This window comes from Aulostomus chinensis, chromosome 16, assembly GCF_037954235.1.
Source record: "Aulostomus chinensis isolate RoL2024-O1b breed Wild chromosome 16, RoL_Achi_v1.0, whole genome shotgun sequence".
NCBI classification, from domain to species: domain Eukaryota; kingdom Metazoa; phylum Chordata; class Actinopteri; order Syngnathiformes; family Aulostomidae; genus Aulostomus; species Aulostomus chinensis.
Window position 1 is genome coordinate 21,061,505 of NC_141335.1, and position 21,287 is coordinate 21,082,791.

The 21,287-nt window shown below is 41.2% G+C and overlaps 1 protein-coding gene across 3 annotated transcripts in view; it reads right to left on the reverse strand.

Moving 5' to 3' along the window:
• Nucleotides 1–2,093: 2,093 nt before the first annotated feature.
• The window catches only part of hs3st1l1 (heparan sulfate (glucosamine) 3-O-sulfotransferase 1-like1), a 31,741-nt gene continuing 12,547 nt past the window's right edge, over nucleotides 2,094–21,287 (reverse strand). Inside the window, exons 2-3 of one of the 3 annotated variants that reach the window (XM_086180312.1) lie at nucleotides 4,464–4,563; nucleotides 2,094–3,546 (exon numbers count right to left, since the gene is read on the reverse strand). In XM_086180312.1, coding sequence (XP_086036438.1) covers nucleotides 2,435–3,376 — 942 coding nt within the window. In that variant the 5' untranslated portion in view covers nucleotides 3,377–3,546; nucleotides 4,464–4,563 and the 3' untranslated portion in view covers nucleotides 2,094–2,434. The other 2 variants (XM_086180313.1, XM_086180311.1) reach the window with 2 other exon arrangements.

Here is a 21,287-nt window from a genome sequence, read left to right on the forward strand (position 1 = left end):
GATAACATGTCATAACAGATGTCAAAGTGATTGACATTGACCTTGTTTTTTGTGTTGCTATTCACCATCCGAGTTGCCAGATATATTTCAGTCACGTTATCGAGGAAGGAAATGAAACAGAAATAAAAAAAAAACTCTAATAAATTACAGATAATAAATTCCTATACATGTGTTGTGGCTCAGGTGGGTTGCTGATTTTATCCTCACTTCCTCAATCAACTTAAGTGTCCTTAAGAATCCTATGGAACCCTTAAATGCTCCTGATGCCTTTACCATCAGTGTTTGAATGAATTAGGTCAGTGGCACTTTGTTATTGCCAATGTGTGCATGTGACTGCACGAGTGGACCTCCATGGACTAAAAAAGCACCTGTAGATTCTCATACATGTAAAAAAAAAACACGTTAAGACTGATTTCAGTGAATCCTCGTGTCTTTAGTCAAAATGATCAACAAGCTAATTGGAATCAGTGCATTAAGCCAGAATGATATGACCAGCAACCACAACAGCTTCACAAGAGCTACTAACCATATAAAAGGTGCACCTGGGGCTGATATATTGACACAGGGTCACTTTTTTTGAACTTCGAAATGGACAATTGCCCTGTCGTTTCATGGTTTTAAGTATTGAACAGATTCCATTAATCCTTATCCTTTTCAATAATTTATACCGAAAAAATGAAAATAGGGCTCAGGCATGAAACTAAGAGCATGATCCTTCATAATAAATGCTGGCTGTGTTATTATTCACTCTACAAACAAAAAAAAAAATCTGTCACCACAGCCTGACGTGGTAGGACTCTGTAAGGCTCATTGTTGCGTTAATTGTTACAAAGTATCTGAGGATGATGAGAAAAACATCTTAAGCAACCTATTTCTCTGCAGCGGTTTCTTAAGAGTCCAACATTTGACATTTCAGTGCCTTTGCCAGCAGAAACGGTCAACTCTGACTCAAAATACATGAAGGCTGGAAATAGGAATTTGTTCAGTGTGCACTCTTGTATTGTAATTGAAGCGTGCCCCTTTATCCTCACCCCCACCTGCTTAATGGAAACACTGTGCTGTGCTTGTGCAGCACCCTGGGAAAGATTCTCTTCCAGATGAGCGGCTGAGTGATACGTACCAGTGCAGGCAGGTGTCGACCAGGGTCACAAGGAAACTGTCACAAGCCTCTTCACCTGTGTACTGGCAGGGGAAATCCTAGAAAGAGCGTGTCCAGACACATCCTCTCACACTATTCCCTCATGAGTTATTCTGGAGTGAAAGTGCCCCCTGGTGAGCAGAAGGGAGAATTCCCTGAGCTGGTGATTTCATTTAGCACAGACTTCATCAAGACACAACCTGTGTACATGTCTGCAAATCACATACATTTCTGAGCTAATTATACCCACTAACTTCATTATTCTTATAAATATTCAGCATATTTCTGTATAGCCTGCAGCCCTATGTACCCGCCTCCATGTTCTGTTCTGGATACAGATCCCATCTAGCATCAATAACTGTTCGCCTTGGGAGAGTTATAGTGCTTATTCTTGCAGACAGAGCGGTGAGATCACATGAATATCAGATCCCAGTGGAGCTTTAGCGTTGGCTGCTGTTTAAAGCCTAATCAATGAAAGAAACATGACCCATGTCTATCTGCTGTGTACAGGACGACAAGATGTTTCTGGGAAAACTGCATGTGAAGTGTGATTCAGGGAAGAGGCGATACGTGGAGAAGATCAGCACGGATATAAAATCATTTGTTAAACGTTATACCATGCTGTTAGGCATATGATTTAATGACTACTCCTTCCACCTGAGTAGTAGTGAGAGGTGGGAACTCTGTGGATTTGAGCTTGCTGACTATGGAGATTTGACTGATTTAGCTGCAGGCACAGGCTACCTTCAGTGTCCAAAACCATTAGTGATTCCTGTACTGCGAAAGCTCTGCTCCAGGGTACCCATTTCCTTGCATTAATGTCTGTCTTCCACCACAGTAAATCAAAGGCTTACTATATACCCCGAATAAAACAAGTTAGAGGGGCTGTTGATGGCCAGAAAGAAATGGATAGAGATAGAAACATGCCACACTGGCATGCCTTAAACCTTTTAAAGCAGAATGATTTATTATCAAGAACAAGAATATCAAACAAGAGAGAAAAAACAGTTCGGTTTTTCGCTTCAACTTGATCACTTACACACTTCCAGCACAGAGAGAATGACTTATTAAGCTTGAAGAGTGTTCCATTTAATCTTAAGCCTTACAGTTTTTCATATGTTTCGCCTTATTGTGTAAATATAGAACCGCTCTGATGAAACCAGAGATCGCTAGAGAAGTTACTGAGAGGCTTTTCAAAGGGGGTTTGAAATGTCAGTTCTGTAAAGTGCTTTAGGCCCTGTTTTCATCGCAGACAGATTAGTGGCTCTCTTGAGTCCTATTTGAGGGCCTGGTTTCTCATTGCCAGTTGAAGGTGCGCTTCACCAGCCTGAAGAAGGTTCGGTTGTGTTCCTGTAGGTAAGATCGAAGTTGCTGCAGGACGGTGCTGTTGACCGCTGGGTGGGGACGCCCCTTAGACTCGTGCAGACAACGCTCTCGTCCGTCACTTCGGATACAGTAAAAACCCTTGGTCTGGTTGAAGTAGAAGTTAGAAGATACTATCCTGGGTGGCAAGTTGAGGAAGCGTTCAACCTTCTGAAGCTCTGGTAAGGGGTCACGAATAAGAGCATCTCCATCTACGATATGTATCTGTTCCAGGGGGAAGTGACGCAGCCAGTTGCGCATGTGGATGTCGTACAAACTCCTCTGAATAGCCTTGTACCGGATATTCAAGGCTCCATTTCGTATAAGTAGGTTCTCAATGGCTTGCACGGGCTTGTGGTTCTCCAATCGGTTGAAGTACACCTGGGTGTAGTCAGAGATGACCCGCTCGGCTGGGTCACGTAAGATCAGCAAAAGCTTTATGGATGAGTTCATGGCACAAATGCGCTCTGGTGCAAGAGCTGACGTGAAGTAACCTGGAGTTTTCTCTATTGTGATCTGGTGAGGGTACGAATAAGGCATCAGTTCACGGTACCACTCAAAGCCCTTGGCGTAGTTCTCATCCCAGTCAAAGAAGTGCACCTCAGTAGCAGCAGCAGCGACTTCCGGGTGTATATCGAGCATTTCCAACAATGCTCTTGTGCCTCCCTTGCGTACCCCAATAATTATACTATGAGGGGCTCTTTTGCTAGTACCTGGTGGTGGAGATGAGGTCACGCCTTCAGTGGCATTTGCAGGTAGTCCAGGATCAAGATCCACTGGGTCCATTGTTAGGCTGAACCCTGCCTGAACGAGCTCAGGTGGGGCCAAATATGTCTGAAGAACCAAAAGAAAGGCAGATACCAGAAAGGAGGCCATGATGGACAGAAGAGTCGAGACTGTCAAAGTCAGAGAGGGAGGAACAAGAAAAGGAGATCGTGATTTTAGCTGTGGACCAGATCTGTCTTCCTGAGCTCAGTGAGAAGTGCAGCTTTTGTCTGGCATTGAATTCGAGTTGGATGAGAAGTCATTGGGAGCCCACAGCACATCTGTAGGGAGGAGGAAAGACAAAAAAAGAGGGGGCTTTCAGAATTCAGGTATATCAAGCAGAATAAATGGCAGTATTATACTGAAATGGCACCCTCCTCATTCCACTGAAAATGCAATTCAGTCATAAATACAATCCAACTCTGTTACAAGTGTATCATCTCAAAAGGGTAATATCAATTCATCTTGCTTTGAGTCTCTTTTCATCGCCCCTCTTCCCATCTGCTTCCTCCTTTCACCCTATAAAGTCACTTTCAATTGATACTGTAATTTCTCTGGCTGAAAAAATATTTAGACAGACAGCTCTCGTTCGACAATGTGTCTGAGATATGCAAGTGTAGCTTAAGACCAGAAGACCGAGCCAGAGTGCTTTGTCTTCCTTCACCGGGTCGGAATCCTCACTACGATCAATACACTTACCGTCCCCCACCCCCTCCGAGCACTGAAATCACGATATATAAAGACAAATTTAGTGCAGGAAATCAGATGAGTTCCCACTTCTAGGTGACTTTGATTTCCTATAAATGCCAAGAAAGATCAATACCAGAGCAATCACATCCAGCAAACACAAGCAAAAAAGGATTTAAATTAGACTCATAATACTGCAGAAGAGCCCTGTAAAACCAGGGGAAAATTGAAATTTACTGTCTGTTCTTTTCAACTCCTGTAAAATGTGCTGTTAAATATTTCAATATCTAGTTTGTATTCTTGCCTTCAATAAGTACACATCAAATGATGAGTCTCCACCTTACCTACAAATAAAACGTGTTCAAAATGTTCCCTCTGCTCTTGCTGCACCAAGAAAGCAGCAAGTTGAAAAAGCAGAACTTATTTTTTTAAATGTCAGAGACTTAATTCAAAAAACAAAAGTCTTCAGATAGCTTCATGAGGCAAACAAGCTGAGAGAGCTGATACTTACACGGTGCTAGTCAAAACAACAGGGCCAGGCTATGCAAACATCCAGCCTCCACAGCAAAGGTCATGGTGAGGTAATCTACACAAACTGCGATATTCTTTGCCTGGGAACACACCGCCAGCAAGACACACACACACACACACACACACACACACACACACACACACACACACACACATACGCGTGCAAGGTTACCATCTTTGTGGGGGCCCATCATTGACATAATGCAGGGATGCTTTTATTAAAGGTGCTGTGAAACAGTAGTCTACTTCTGTGTGAGGGGCTCACATTGTGGAGGTGAAACGGGTCCTTTTTGCTGGGTTTGTGTGACACACATCATTTCATCAGCTCCTTTTTTGTTTAAGTCTTTTGGGGCCACAGTGCATCATGTGAAGGATGGGGAGGGTGCATAACAATCTGGGAGAGCCTTTTCATTGAATGCAAAAAATGAATACAGGTTTATAAATCTTCTTTTTTTTTCTTCTTTTTTTTTTACAGGAAGAGATAAGACAGGGATTCTGGTGTAAAGATACAGTTGTTGTTGTTTTTTTTAGATGCATTTGACATCTATCAGGAAATAAACAATTAGCAAATGAACACAAGATCAAAACTGGAAAAATGTATTTTTCCTTTCATGGGTCCTTTTCCCCCCAAACAGAAATTTAAAATTGTAGGGCCCATGAGTTTTTGTCACTACAAACGTGGACTCACAAAAATACAGGAATCAGAACAATAACAATAAAAACAAGAACCACAAGAATAACAAAATCTAACAATAATAGTAGTAATTCCCAAACATTTTAAATGCCTCTCAATCTCCAGTTCTATTCAAAGATGCTTTTTGTAAACAGAGTGGATCAACTTAGTAATGTACACAATACTAATAAAAGAGGGTAACAAGAAGACTATGGAGTAGTAATAAAGTAGAAAGAGCACGAGGAGGGAAGGTTAAACAAGGCCACACACACACACACACACACACACACACACACACACACACACACTCTTGCTGTACCATTCTGGATACCATGGTGTTTGTAGCTGACTTTATGAAGAATGAAGAAAATGTGAACAAATGCCTACACAGTCCATTTATATCTATTTTTTCTTAATGATTTGTGCTGTGAAAAACCAAAACAGTTCTAAAAGTAATAATTTGATTAAAAATTCCAGCATCGTCTGAAAACAGAATGGCCTTTTAAAAAATTAGAGCCACTCTGGGAGTCAAACTCATTTTATGTCAATTTGAAACTAATTACAGATTCCAAAATCTTTGCTCTGTTAATGAACTGTACAGACGGATGATCATCTGTTTTGTGACTCAAGCATCAAAGTGTTGTCACTAGATTTTTTCAACCAAACTATTATTATTATTGTATATGTTCCTGTAAGCAGATATTCTCTACCTTGATTTGAGCGTGATTTAATCAAAGAAGTTGTCCCTCTAATGAGCAAAGTACTTGAGTAGTTTAACTACCACTGTGCCCTTTCCTACAATTAATGTCACCAGTGGCCTTTCTCTCACCTAACAGACTTTTTCAAGCACATAAAGGCTGTGACACGTGCCCCTGCTTCACACTATGATCTGTGGCTTGAGTGTGGGACTGGGCCTGAGTGCTGGACTCAGGAGAGCCGTCCTGCCCTAAAGGGCCCGGGGTTGTGCGAGGAGCCACTTATGTGGTGTGACAGGCGCGCCTGCCTGTCAGCGATTCCCTGGCAGAGAGCTGCCAAGTCTAATGCTAACAGCCAGGAAGCCAGACGAGCTTTCTGTCTCATTCAATTCCCCCCACTCCTCTCACAGCACACCACCACCTGGAAGGAGCAATTGTTTTACATTCCACTGCACCTTATTGCTTTATTCAGACCTTGATGCAAATATTTCCACCTTTTCATTCGGCACATGGTGGCCTGGCAGACCCCTTAACCAAGACTATTTCTACTGAAAGCAATGGAGTCAGTGGGAGGATCGACAACACAGGCTGGCAGATTGGGGCTGGGGCTGCATTGATACTTGAGAGCAGGATGTAGCGTGCGCGCGTGTGTGTGTGTGAAAATGTAAATCAATTCATGGTTGGCTGGGGTTGTTTTGTGCACCATCTTACTCCCCTGTTTGTGTGTGTGTGTGTGTGTGTGTGTGTGTGTGTGTGTGTGTGTGTGTGTGTGTGTGGTGGTGTTGGGTGCACTAACTAACACAGTGAAGTGATGACTGTTTTATAATGTCTGCACCATGTACATAATATACTTTCTAAAATACAGGTAGATCTCACTTTCAAAATGTTTTTTTTTTTTTTAATGTCTGTCTGTTGGTATTTTCTAAATGAAAATTTAATCAAACTCACCAAGGTGACTCCACCGTCAGACCACTTACCCCTGTACAGGGTGACGCGTGATGTGGGGCACAATGTGAACAACAACGTTGACGTAAATCACACTGATATTTTAGTGCAGGTGTGGTTGGTCAGATGTTTTTATATGTCTCCATTTAAATAAGTTTCAAGACTTCTGTCTCTGGTAGGAAGGTGACTTGTAGATTTGAAACCAGAAACTTATGACTGTGAATTCTAATTTCACCAACATGGTGACATCTTTGTTTTTAATTTACCACAAACTGGACCGTATTTTTTTGTATTAAGGCGTCAATGTGCCCCATCTGAAGTGCTTGCCGAATGGTTGAACACCTGAACCACCCGAAAAGCCCTCACCCCACCTTCCTGATGTTAGTTTTGGCCTGCTTTTAACTTTTATTTTTAACTTTACCTTAACTTAACTTATACGGGGCAGGTCCTTGGAGGTAAGCAAGAAACAGGGTTTGTTTTCTTTCTTTACAGAAAGATTGTCTTAAGGTTTCTGCTATTAACCCCAATTTGTACAACTGATTGCTCCTTTCACTGACGGCAGTTAGTCCTTCTGTGTGGTAGCTTGAGACGCTTCTTAACAGCTTTTTCCTTCGGTTTTGGTGAGACGACACTTCGCACAAAGTTGCCTTGCATACTGGGATGTACACCTGTCACTTGTTGACACTGATTATGATTGAATTGAACAATACAACACTCTGCAAGCACTTTAACCATATTACACAGCTTACACACACACTAGCAATATTTGCCCACTGGTACCTCAGCTTCAAAACTTGCCTGATTAGGCAGAACCAACATCTCTTGTCATTAAATCTCACTGGGCCACAAGGCAGGCTCCACAGGTTCTCAGCGCCACAGGAGACTTGCTTCCCACTAATTAACCCGAACATTGGCCTCTATACATCTACAGCACAAACCCTCATTCATATTCAGAGGGACCCCCGACCATTAAGTGTTGCAAGCAGCAGGTATTGAACAGGGCAGCTTTGTTTCTGTAATGGGTGCTCATTAGACAGTAGTAGAAAATAACTATTAAAACAATAATGCTATGATCATAAAAGGCTGCATTTCACCTGTAAATTTCATTCAATTCAAGTGATTCTTCCAATAATGGCAGTTGTTCATTTCAGAGCAGAGTTTCCATTAATGGCCAGGTATTTGGGCTGCATGAACAAATGCAGGATGGGGGAAGAAACTGGTAAATGCCTACCGCATGTCACTGGTTTAGTGTAACATATAAATGGTGCCTCTGGATAGCAGTAACCATGGGATCCATGTAAGTGTCAGCAAGTGTCTCATAAGGCATATTCTCAAACAAACATGGCACAACCAACTAAATATGTCTAACCCCCCATGTGATGTGGAACCAACCTTTACAGCAGAGTTTTCACGATGCCTACGGCCAATGGATGGCTGGGAACATAGATAAATAACTAGAGGTCAAAACAACGATGCTCCTGCCCGCTGCCTGCTTGTGGACAGGGTAGTCGGGACAAGCTAGACGAAAGATGATGAAAAATACTTTCAGTTTGTGAAGCTTAGAAAACCTTGTCCATGGCTTTAAGAAGAGAAAGCCTAGGCAGGAAGTTTGCCTATGCCCCTCCACTACGTGAAGGGCATTCCATCTATGTACCGTTTGTGTTGCAACTTAATCTGATTGTTTGCGTTGCGACTGAATCTGATTGTTATTCAGAGTCCAGTAAACCTGCTGTTTTAACTCCAGGTTAGCTTTGATTTCTGTCACACTGCTTTGTGAGAATATTGCAGCAACTTTAACTCAGGCTAGCTCTTTCCATATCGGTAGTGGGTAATTCACCATAGCTACTGTGAGTGTGCAACTGAAAACTACCATGGTTGTGAAATCTTTCACAGTAAGTCAGGAAATTTAATATAATGCCAAAGCTCTTTGAAGTAGTAGTGTTTTTTTCCCCTCTAATAAAGGCTTTACACCCTTTTACAGTTAAGGTAAATAAAAGCCCTGGTAAATATTAGAAGATTTACGGTAATGGTTGTTAATGATCATCTTCACAAATGAACACCACTCGTATGTTTGGTTTTTTTTTACGCGTAAATGCCCACATAAGAAATACAAACTAAACGTTACGCTGTGCACAAACTACCTTGTGGATGCATGATGTCATCCTCGTTAGCTTGGAGCTTCTGCTTCCAGTTTGATGAAGTTTGTAGTGTGTTTAGCTATTCAGCATGTATAAGACACAAATGTTATTTAATTAATAAGTGCTGTATTTACAGACATGTTTTATTCCATAGAGCAACACATTCTAGTAAATTAAGCCAAAACAATTGGCTTAAGCTAAATTAACTAAAAATCCATTCAAAAATCTTTGAGAAAAAGGAATTGGACATTCAGTAATGCAAACATATGGGTTTAAGGATCCCTTACCCTATTTTAATGAATTTACACAACACTGTCAGAATAAGTTTGTTTTCAGCATTGCCAAAAATGAGAATGTAAATCAAGCGCATCTGGCTAGAGAGACAAACCTTATTATCTTTGTGTTCTTTCTCTTGTATCTCATCAATTCACAGCATTGTTAGATAATCTCTTGAAAGATCCACGACCCTCCTCTCCAAAAACTACAACTAAGGATACGTGAACCTTCGTTCTATATTCTCCTGCACTTCTTCCCTTCAGCTGGTCTCTCCAACAAGCCCTCAAAAACCAGTAGAATATATTTCACACCCACACACACACACACACACACACACACACACACAGACATCCAACTGTAACTCTGAAACTGTACTCCCACATATTGCACGGGTTTTCAATTATGGATGCATTTTGGTTCACAGTGGGATTCCTGGCTCAATTTATTAATTTCTGTTGCAACTTGAAGCTTTTGGCTGCTCAAAGAGGTTCAAGCACCATATAATCTTTTCTTCCTTTTCTAACCCTTTTACTGTGGGTGCCACATAAACAGACACTCATCACATTTAAATGCAACCCCGTAGAACAAAATCAGCAGCATTTCCAACGATGTGTTGAGCATCCAAACACACGCCCTTTGAATCAGCATGCAGTGCCTTTAAAATGGACACCTTGAGCACTGCTGAGCATTTCAATGCTGGCTATATAGTGACTGAATAATGATTGCTTGCTCTCCATCTATTCAGATTACTGTTGTATTAAAGCCACTTACGAGTGTACACAATAGAGGTTGTGGTAGCTGGACAAAAGCAGGCTGCCACTTTCAATCTCCAGGCTGCTCAGGAAAATGCAATCGAACAGTTGAGTAATGTTCTCCCTCCGTTTCAAAACTGCGATAAAGTTGCCCTTGACTCAGATGTCTATTGTCAAGGCTTTTGACCTGCACTGCAAATGCATTCACTGCAGCTGTAAAAGTCCAGAAGCTGCTCAGAGCATGTGTCATCTTCACCTGGATAAAAGGTGGTAATGTATTACAAAGATGGTTAGAAATAATAGCTTTTTTAAAGACTGCACTGATTGTGAATAACCGCTCAGAATACAGTGCTACAAAGTCACCCCAAAAAGAGAACTTGACAATTCTAGAAAAATGTATGGCAGCTAGCAAGGAATATACTCTAATGATGCGACCTTGACTCTTACTGGCGAGATCCAAGGTGGTGCAGGTATGAGAACAGGTCACTGCATCATCGTAATACTTTCCTATAGCGTCACCTGGTGGATGAGTATGATTTTAGCATGTCTCCTCATCAATGTCAGCAGAGTGACTTCCTCAGTTCCTCATCATAAACTATGTCAGCTTCAAGAACAGAAACTACACTAGGCTCAAATCCAATTTCCTCGTTTATAGGAGCGTCTCTCAACCCAAACTACTTTTCTCCTCTCATCATTCTCTGTGATTACAGGAGCCATAGGGAGCATTACGGAGCTGTGAAGCCTCATCGAGACATGCCCCCAGCCTGATTGCCACTTTCTAGACTCCTTGGTGCGACATCCCTGGTCCACTCTTGATGGATTTATGAGCCTCCAAAGCCACTGATGCTCTCGAGTCACTGACGGAGGTGATGCAGTTCTTTGAAAACATTTACTCACACACTTACTGACATTTTGTCATTACTCCTAAGATTTTTATGCCCAAAGCATTGTGTTCCCAGGTTGTCAATCCACATGCCCCATTTTTCATTAACATTTTTGCCCTATAACAGTGAACATTTGATCCAAAGCTGGAGAAATTCCCTTGGTGAGACTCAAAGGATGAACTGAAAGCCTTTAATTGGACAAAGGTCAATGTCACTGTGAAAGGCAAACATTGTGGAGGGATAAAACCATGTACTTCTATTTTCTTTCCTCAAAGATCGATGTTGGGCTTTGGCTGTAAAGAGACTTCAGCAATGTTTTGTGGCCTGACTAAAGAGAGAGGAGCAACCAATGGGGTCATAAGTGACTCTGATGGGAATTACACTGTGGTTCTGTGCAGTTGTAACGTGGTGTCAGATCTTTATCTATTAAGTTGTCCTACCATGACAATGGCATATAGTCAGATAAAGTGGTTAATAAATGATGGGAGGTGGTTCTGTGCTCCGAGACTATTCATTCCAGTAAGACAATATTCATTGAGAAAAAATTCCATCGAAATCGAAAAAAAAAAAACCATGGTTGTCAGTCGGAAAGGAAACACACTTCTGACTCTCGTAACAGCCCCACTGTATAACTTGTGCTTTCTTCTATGATGGACTCTTAATTTACATCTGTCAAGTCATACAGCCACCTGGTGCCAACAGGAAATTACATATTGTTTAGGCATGTTTTCCCAACTGGTGTGACCGGATCCACCTCTGACCCCATAAGGAACTTTTGTTAAATGGCATTATTGTGGCGAGGTGACCAATTTTGCCATGGAACAAGAAATTGTACAAACTTGACTCCACGTGGTCAGATCTTTTACAAATTTCTACAAACTGAATTTTCTTTCCTATGGCCACCTAGGCTTTCAAGAAGCATGTACAGTGACTCTCCAGCCTTCTTTAAAAATGTACGTTCAAATTTATTAAATTCTTCTGTGTAATATGTTGTTAGCGCGATACTATAATTGCACTTTACTTTTCCCTGCCCTTGATTATTTGTGATTGATTATGTGTGATGCAGTATGTATGTCCGTAGGAGTATGTTTAATACCACAGTTTGTGATTTTTTTTTGGAGTTCCAGTGACAACAAAGCTATCTTATCTTAACTTGAGCTGTAGACCTAGCCCCACCTAGTGGTTGCAGGAAGTAGGCCCTATATTATGTCGCTGTACATCTCTAAAAGAGTAATCAAATAATATCTAGTAAGTAGTATTCTGTAGAGCTAACTAGTGGCTGCTAAGCAGGTATCAAAACCGTCTCTCTTTACCAAACAGCCACATGCAACATGCAACATGCACAGGGGATGTGAGGGCTCATCGCTGCTTGTAGCTTTAATTAGGACCTGAGCATGAAGGGGCCAGGGGTCCAAAGTTTTACCGGCTGTAGGTGTGAACTCCCCGAGTCCTTCCTGGTTTGTGGATGGATGATAACTTTGAATAGACTCTCAACCTTGACTGACAAATGAATTTATGCCAGTTAGACCGGCTGTCTAAGACTGATACAGACGATGTTGTGACAGCAGAAGCATTTCACATGGCAACATTGAGCGGAGAGACAACATTCCCTTGTTTTCAGAGGAAATTACCATGCAGCTCTGATGGAAAGCAATATTTGGCTATTTCAGGAGTAAATGAGGAAGACAGTGACCTAATCTTCACCCACATGTCAGCAGAGGCATTCATTACTCGCTTGAAGAGGGAGTGATCTGTCATTTGCAGCAGCAGCCAGAAACATGCAGCCTCCGGCACTAATTACAGTGTTTTAACTGTGAGCTTCTATATGCTGAGATAAACCTTCACAGTACAGTCTGGCAGCCTTTTCACCACGGCTGCCCCCTGACAGTAAGCCAGATGAGAAGAGTTTTAGTCAAGCAAGTTTAGATTGGGCAGTTGGTTGCAGAAAAAATAAAAATATTTAACTCCACAGGCACTCAGTCAGTCAGGGACAGACACAATCAGAGCTGTGTGACGCTCTATGAAATTTCACCCATGTTGAACATATATATATATATACTGTGTATATATATATATATATAAATGTGTGTGTGTGTGTGTGTGTGTGTGTGTGTGTGTGTCATTTCAGACATGTGTAACACATAATTTGGTCTAAATCTCAAGCACAACACAAATATGACAAGTAACACTCACACCCAGAGATACTGTATCCTCATCTGCAGTATCCGGTCTTTTATTTTTTAAATTATGACGCTCTCTTTTCATTAAATGGTGATACTTTCACAATCCCTGTGTTTTTTATACTGACGCACAAGGCACCCTTTGGTGTCAGTATCAGAGACATCACAACTAACTTTCACCGTAAGGTATTTTATATCAGACCCTTCTTGAGAGGTCAATATTTAGTGAATGACAGCGTAGGGAGGTAGTTTGGATGAGACAAAACTATCAAAACGCTTTCCACAAACACTGATAGTTGCTATGGTTGAGGTCAGGTTAGGTTTAGACACTTAAAACAAAGGTTTAGGGTTTAGACGAAGATCAAGGTTGGTGTTAAACACACACTTTTGTGCATACAACACTCACCTGGCCATAGCAACACGTAAAGTGTTGTTACTTGAGAACATGGTTCTTTATAAAAAGAACACTTCACCAGAGGAATTTGCATCTGAGATACAACTGCATTGCACTAATTGGGTTCTCAGCTATTTCTCTATAACCTGCAGAAATGTGGAAAAGTCTAGAGCGATCACAAGTGCTGAGTGCTTCTTGAAAGAAGAAGCAAGAAGATTGACTGACAGCCGGTCATCAATGCCACGCTCAGTGTGTGCTTGCGTACCAGGTAATGATACGCTAATGGTGTTTTCCATTAAGTTGTCGAGCAAATTTTAAGCAAACTGTAGGTATGTAAAAGAAAAAAAAGGTAATGAGCATTAGGTGTTTCCAAGTCTGATGCAAATTAAACAGGCTACTTAATGCTGTTAGAAGATGGCAGTATCGACAACATTCTGTCTCTAACACGTAGAGCCGTCCATCAGGGAAAAATGGAGAGAAGTTGTATAAATTCAAAAGTACCTGTCACTATTGGACATCTTGTTGCTGTCAAGACACAAAGACAATGTTTGGGATTATTCAGGACGAAGACAACAGTGGAAACAAATTCAAATTTCATGTTTCCGGCTGCAGTGTTGTGCATTTATTCTTTGCCGAAAGAAGGCAGAAATCACAGAAAGTGAGAATTGAAACAGTCAAATTTGAGGAAAATAAACCCTAAATTTCAAAAAAACTGTTTCCTTCAGTCTTCTTTTCTGCGATGCCTCAAACTGTATACAAAATGTTGGCGCCCACATGACAAGACACAGCCAGTCATCACAATGCCACTTCAAGTGTGCTGCTCGCTTTCCACGTAATGCCACACTGACAACACTGAGGATTTTGATATTTTATATTTAAAATTATTACAGTAATTTAAATAATCATGTCTCAAGCCTTTACCTTCCAATCTTAAGTAATTTATTCTCTTATGTCAAAACAAGAGTCAAGTTCCCAAATTGCGAGAGATTAGTTGACAAATTCTGCTCTTTTCTGGTGTCTTTAAAAATGTTTACAAGCAGATGCACAGAGCGAGCTGCATGCTAAAGACTAATAATCATAGTTTTGTGGGCTATATCTCTGTACTGCAGCACAAGGTTAACTGTAACGTTCTCTCCCAGCCCTGCAACTCCAATCATTATGCCACATAAATGATTTCTTTAATTAAATCATCAATGTCCACTAATGGATTTAACTTGTGACTGCTAGCTGTCTAGGATATCTTTGCTTGGTGGAATTCAGCCTTTTTTTTCCCTGCAGTTATATGGAACCCTGTCATTACCCGTCACTCTGCCCACTGCCATCTGTGCTCAAGCCGAACATGACCCATCCAACTTGATGAACGCCTGCGCCTCATCAGCAAATCCGTACTAAGATCAGTCTGAGCAAACAACACCTCTAACACTTAATGACATGGACTTGCCTTAGCAATCTCAGTTAGCCTGCTGCACGCACACGCACACGCACACACACACACACACACACACAGGCCAAGGCTCCCTCTAGTTTAGCTTTGACATTTGTCAATGCTCTGAGATTTATTTCAAGCATCAACTGACATTGTCTGGATTCCCAGGAGGCCTTTTCGCAGATAAAATAGGCTGACTTGCTCATCACCCTTGGATGAGTGGAGGCAACCAATCCCAGGGACACTGACTCACTCGGGGAAGTGTTCCATGGTCGGCCAGAAACAACATCAGACCATGAGGAGGGATTCGATCAGAGCGTGGCCTGATGATCCTCGTTCAGCCTGCCACCTCTGATAAAGCACCTATGCTTTCCAAATCATTGAGATCTCCCCTCTACAGCAGCATCCCTGAACCAAACACAGAGATAAAACTAATTGCTCTAGCAATTTAATGATACTGTAATTCTTATCATGCTCTCCCCATCAAACCTCTCCCAGCTCCCTCCGTGATCTTCTAAGGACAGTACATCAGAAAACGCAGACTTAATCACAACAAATGCAGCAACTTTATTCTCTTTTCTTGAGTCTAAGCATTTAAAAAGCTGATGCTGTTCCTTCGTTCTTGCAGCCATCCTGAAAACTGCAATATACACATTCATTATGGATGAATTACTTCATCAAATAAAAAGCAGGGCATCTTGGAATGAACTGTGAGGATACTCTTAATGTTTGATGAAGCCTAGCTGATGAATAGTTTAATGAGAGAAAAGTATGTGAAGGCCTGCCGTCTTCCTAACAAAGATATCGCTGCACTGATGAGTCGAGTGCAGAATTATGCACAATGTTCGGGGAATTTTAACATCTTGAAATGACGTTCATTAAACGGAATCAATCTTCCAGCTCATAAACTGTAGTAATATTGACTATATCCCACTTTAGCTTGAGTGCAGTAGCAAGAATTACTGGGCAAAGCAAGTAATACATATTATCTACATCTAAATATTACACAAGGGAGATTTTATCTTCTTCTAAGAGGTCAAGCTAGATCCAGCTGGTGTGTACATTTCTACAAATTGGAAAACCTGTCTCACGCTGGCACGAGCACTTCCTATTGGAAGGCGCACACCCGAGACGCGCCAGTGGATTTCTTGCCATCACAAACATGAGCTAATGGCTGCCAAGCGCTGACGTGGTTCAACATCAGCCTGTTATAAGTGACCAGATGATTTAACTTAAAAAACAGTTTCTCACAGGGCTGTGGAGGTTTTGAACGCCTCAGGGTGTAAACATTTTACAGTTACATGTTTCGCTATATGGCGCCCCCTCCCTGCTGCAGCAGCGGGACATCACTGGCATACATGCGGTAAATAAGCACACCCTGGATGCTCAGCGAGACACAGAGACAAAACGAGCTGAAGTGTACAGACACACACACACACGCACACACACACACGCAGTACAGTATACCCAGTTTTTTTGCACTGAAAATGTTCTGAGAATATCACCATGTTCTTGCAATATTTTCAGTGAGTTTTTTGGGGTGTTACACTGTGTTAATCTTGAAGGTGGGATAATGTTCTTTTACAATATTCTACCATGAAGCCCATTCCCCACTGGCAAGAAAAACATGCTAACTGGGACTGTGCAATAAAATCAATACAGCAACATTTATATCACAATTATTTTACTCTACTGACATTCCAGCCTGACAATCCTGTATTGTCGTACATTGTGATAGAATAGTAAACATCCATCCATTTTCTTCCGCTTATCCTGCAGTTTTGGGGCGTGAGGCGGGGTTCACCCTGGACGGGTCACCAGTCCATCGCAGGGCCTACACATATAGACAGACAACCATTCACACTCACACCTACGGTCAATTTAGAGTATCAATCAGCCTCGTCCCCTCTTGATGTCTTTGGACTGTGGGAGGAAGCTGGAGTACCAGAGAGAACCCACACAGGAACAGGGAGAACATGGAGACTCAACACAGAAAGACCTTGAACCAGGAACCTTCTTGTTGTGAGGCGACAGCGCTAACAACTGCACCATCGTGCCGCCTTAAATAGTCAATATTCATTGCCAATGTTTGAATGAGTGACACAAGAACTTATGTTCACTTTTTAAATATATTTTGGCATCAACTGTGCAACTTTGCAAAAATAAAATTGCAATTTTAAATGAAATTGTTTTGACTCAATTATCAACCAGTTATCAATGTAATGTCATGTGCAAACTATTCGACCACCCACCAGTACTCACTTGCAATATGAATTATGTTGTATTGACAGATGTATTGTGATGCATGTCATATCCTCAGGTCTTACCCAGCCTTTCAGCTAACATCTGGCTTTTGTCTGCAGTAGGAACAGCTTAAATTCACTGCCAGGTCAAATGACTGTAGATAATTTCCAATAATCCCTGTAAGGTTTAATGTTCACTACAGGAATCCACAATTATATCGTATATATGTATCAGTATCAGCTGATACTTGTCTTGTTGGCTACCTGCCTATCGGAAAATAAGATACCATTCAGCTGTCAGTGGTTAGTGTTGATGTGGAAAGTTAAATAAAATGCTGTTTCAGAAATGTTGAAATTATCCTAATTGAAAGATGGAGTGATAAAGAGTTGAAAGACTTTAAAAAGTACAGTCGTTGAGTTATTTTTTTCATTTGTTTCCCTGGCACCAAAGGGGGAATAAAGATGAAATAAACAAACCCACAAATATTAGCATAAGCTATCTGCCAAACAATCATTCAACTTTCCATAAAACTTTCTTTGCGGGATCATGAATCTTGCAAGTAATATCGGGGGAATGTTCTCAGCAAGCTGGGATATAAATTAAATTTCTTAAGCTTACTTAGTTGTAGAAAAGTGACATCAAGTTAGAGCCATTGACCTTCAGAGTCCGTGACTATCACGTGCTGCTTCATTTGTTTGTGCCGTACTTGGGAATGACAAATTAGCCAAGCGGAACTGTGAGATATGTATCAGACTGACAAGGACAGCGGCACATTTCTGGGATGTCGCTTCGCCGCAGCAAATGACCTTGAACCTGAACTTACCTGGTATCAAGCTACAGTACCTCATCTGCATAAGTAATTCAAGTTGTCACTTCACATGCGGCGCATTGATTGTAACATAATCAGAGAGATTGCAGTGTGTGAGTTGGGGTGCAGGAGTTTTTTTTAACTTGCTAAGTCATTAGTTTAATCAGTCTTATTCCAATAATATAAAACTGAGGGTGATTTTTAAAATGCAGTCCCTTGGATACATTCTTCCAAGTTGACTATACTGGGATGTGCATCATTTCCTGAACCCAGTTTGTGGCTGTGCACATTGGCACCTCACAGGCAAATAAAATCAGTTGCCTCTGTGCTCGACTTTGAGCAACATCCTTGTAATTTCCTACTTGCAGGGCAAACTAGATCTTAGGGGAAGTGTTTATCTATAATAACAATCTCCAGCTCCATTTCCTAGTGCCGAGTCTCTGCCTCTCTGGCAGGGAATGCTTCGCAGGTCTGCCTGGGCATAGATGAGGGAGGATGTAAACCGTCATAGCTCCGCTCGCCTTTCATTACATTGTCTACAACATTTTGGCTTTGCGCTGCTTCACATGGCTGCCTATGTAGCATCAGGCTGCAATCTGGCCTTGCCTCAGTGCAAAACTTCCTCTTTGCCTGAGAGGAGATGAGAACTTGTGTGCCAGCTGGGCTCTACATCTGCTTTTAAGCTGAGTTTCACCAACCAGTGAAGCTCTGTTTGCAGACATTTTCAAGGAAGGCTAAACACTATTGGCACTCTCTTACTTTGTACTTTCTCCTCTTGTTCTCTCTGCTGAACACAACACTGGCAGATATTCTAATGCAATCCCACCATACACGCTCATGTTCAGCGTGCATAGCGAGGTGTTTAAATCAATACAAAAACGCAGCTGAAGTGTGGGTTAAAAAAATTACATGTCTTTAATTAAATCTAGCGCAGTTAAAAAGGAAAACCAGAATTTTGTTGGCTCATTTAAATTACTGAAAAGACCAATCTGAGATTTGACAATATCAGTGCATGTGCCGTTCTGGGTATGTGACAGAATCAGGTTAAGAGGATAGAGAGACTGAAAAATCATGTCATTTTTAGAAGGGGGATTTTCATAGTTTTGTCTCTACTGGTCTGACGTTAAAGCTAATATTAGAGCCTAATGAGTGTGTGGTATTATTGTTCCATATGAGGAAGAAGTGCACGGATACTGTATCTTATAGCAATACTTCATTGAAAAAAATTGTATTTAGCATTGCAAGTGCTCCAAAAAAGGTATCTTGAACTGATGAAGACATTTTGTCCCTCTTAAATTGCACTGCCTCTTTGTGACCGGAGTGCAGAAAGAACCAGCCATGCATATTTATTCTATTGGTGGCTAACATCAGCTATAGTGACAAAATAACAGTAAAACTGCTCAAAATGTCCTTTTACAAACCCTCAAATGGATCCTCTGCTACAATACACACATACTTTATCACTAAAAACGCTTGCACACTCAGCTGAACCACATCCGTCCACAGTAGCGATAAACTGAGGTGTTATAGGTTGTTTTCAGCTCAAAATAAAGTGTTTGTGTACCACGGAATGTACAGCTGGATAAAGAGGACATGGATTACACCAGAGGATGCCTCTGAGAGTTTTTAAGCAAATATATTTGAAAAGTTTTACTGTTGTTCGTTGTCACTTGCCATTTGCTCCAAGCTAAACTTACATGTCCGGGTCTTTCTGACTTTTCGAGCCGCAAAGGCGTGAAAAAAGCAGCATCTTTGTGAGGTCAAAACACTTATTTATGAGTACTTAAAGGCAGAATACACTCTTTGGACTCGAAGCTTCACGATATACACTTAAATGAAGCCTATGCCAACAAGATTAATCACCTTCAAGTATGAGACAAGTTTTATCAGAATTATATAACTTAAAATATGAGAGCTGTCAATTTTGTCTGTGGCCTCTCGTTGCGCTGTTCCTCATGAATAAGTGATCAGCCCCCAATATTCCCCTTCGGGTTATTGCTCATTCTACAGCCTCCATCGCCCTGTAAAACCAACTGAACTGTTTATGGGAGATAAGAGGCAAAGGAGGTCGCAGGCCCAATAACTCCTTTTATCGCCCCACGTTCTGCAGTGAGGGCCATTTCATGGGTGAATTTGCTGAAGACGAATTCTTAATTAGAGAAGTTTGTGGACCAAGCATCCGAGGCCTAATGGGAGGATAAAATGAGTCTGCTGTATTGCTCGTTGGCTTGCATTGTTACTGTCTTTGTTAGGATGAGAAAACAGCCTGAGTGTGTTATCAAAGCCCTGTCAATGTAAAGGTCTGAGGTGAAGGCAGACTTTGTCTCGAATTCCAAAATTAGTTCAGGGTTATAGATTTTTACGAGGGGCCTTATCTTTATTAAAGGAGGTTACCTTGTGGGATTTCTACCTCGGCTATTAAAGTGAGCAAATCATATTCCCCATTACTGTAAACTCACAGGGCTGGAGTTAAGAGGAAATGCAATGTTTTGTTTATCTTTCTTTTATCTTTTTTCGACCTGACTCTGTCAATAGTTTGTCTATTGTTCGTACATCGACAGCCATTATAGCAGCTAAACTTTTGTTTTGTCTTATCAGAACACTCTCGGTCATTATAGAATTTTTACAGATCACGCATGGCATTTTGGGTACATATTTTTGATACAAACGCTGAGTATTTTGTATGGAGCTTTTCATTTTGTAGTGCCATGGTTTCTTACTCGGTTTTACTGTTTCACATGCACTTTCTAGTCCCTTAATAAGCCTTCATTTGTAGCTGTATGCTTCTTTCTCTCCAGCAGTGAGGGTCGCCCCCCCCCCCCCCCCCCCGCACAGTCAGGTCATGTGACTTAATGAGGGATTTACTGTATTCTTCACCTGTATATTGTCTCCTGTGTACCCTGATGAATTCAATGCAGTCCAAATGTGTTGGTTTTAACACTCCATGCACGTATTATTAAATGATTTTTATCACACCACAGTGCCTGGTATCTCTCCTTTAATATCACACACACACACACACACACACACAGGCTGTATTACAGTAAGCTGGACAATCACTGCGGGTTTCATATTTTTACTCACGGTCAATACTTGACTCTGCAGTTGTGTTTGTGTCATTTTAATAAAAAAAGCGTTAATCTTTGCTTTTAGATTTCAGGTCTTTGGCATTTCAACAATCTCAAGAGTTTCGTAACAACATTCACAAGTTGGTATTTCTTGCTAGTCTGCGGAAAAAAGAAAAAAAAAAAAGATTAGTCTTGGTGCCATTTTAGCTGCTGTACAGGATTTATTCAAATGTAATCAACGTGTAACTGACTTTTAACTCCGCTGCCTTCTTGGCCAGGTCACCATTGCTAAAGCGATGTTTGAAATCTCAACAGTTTTTT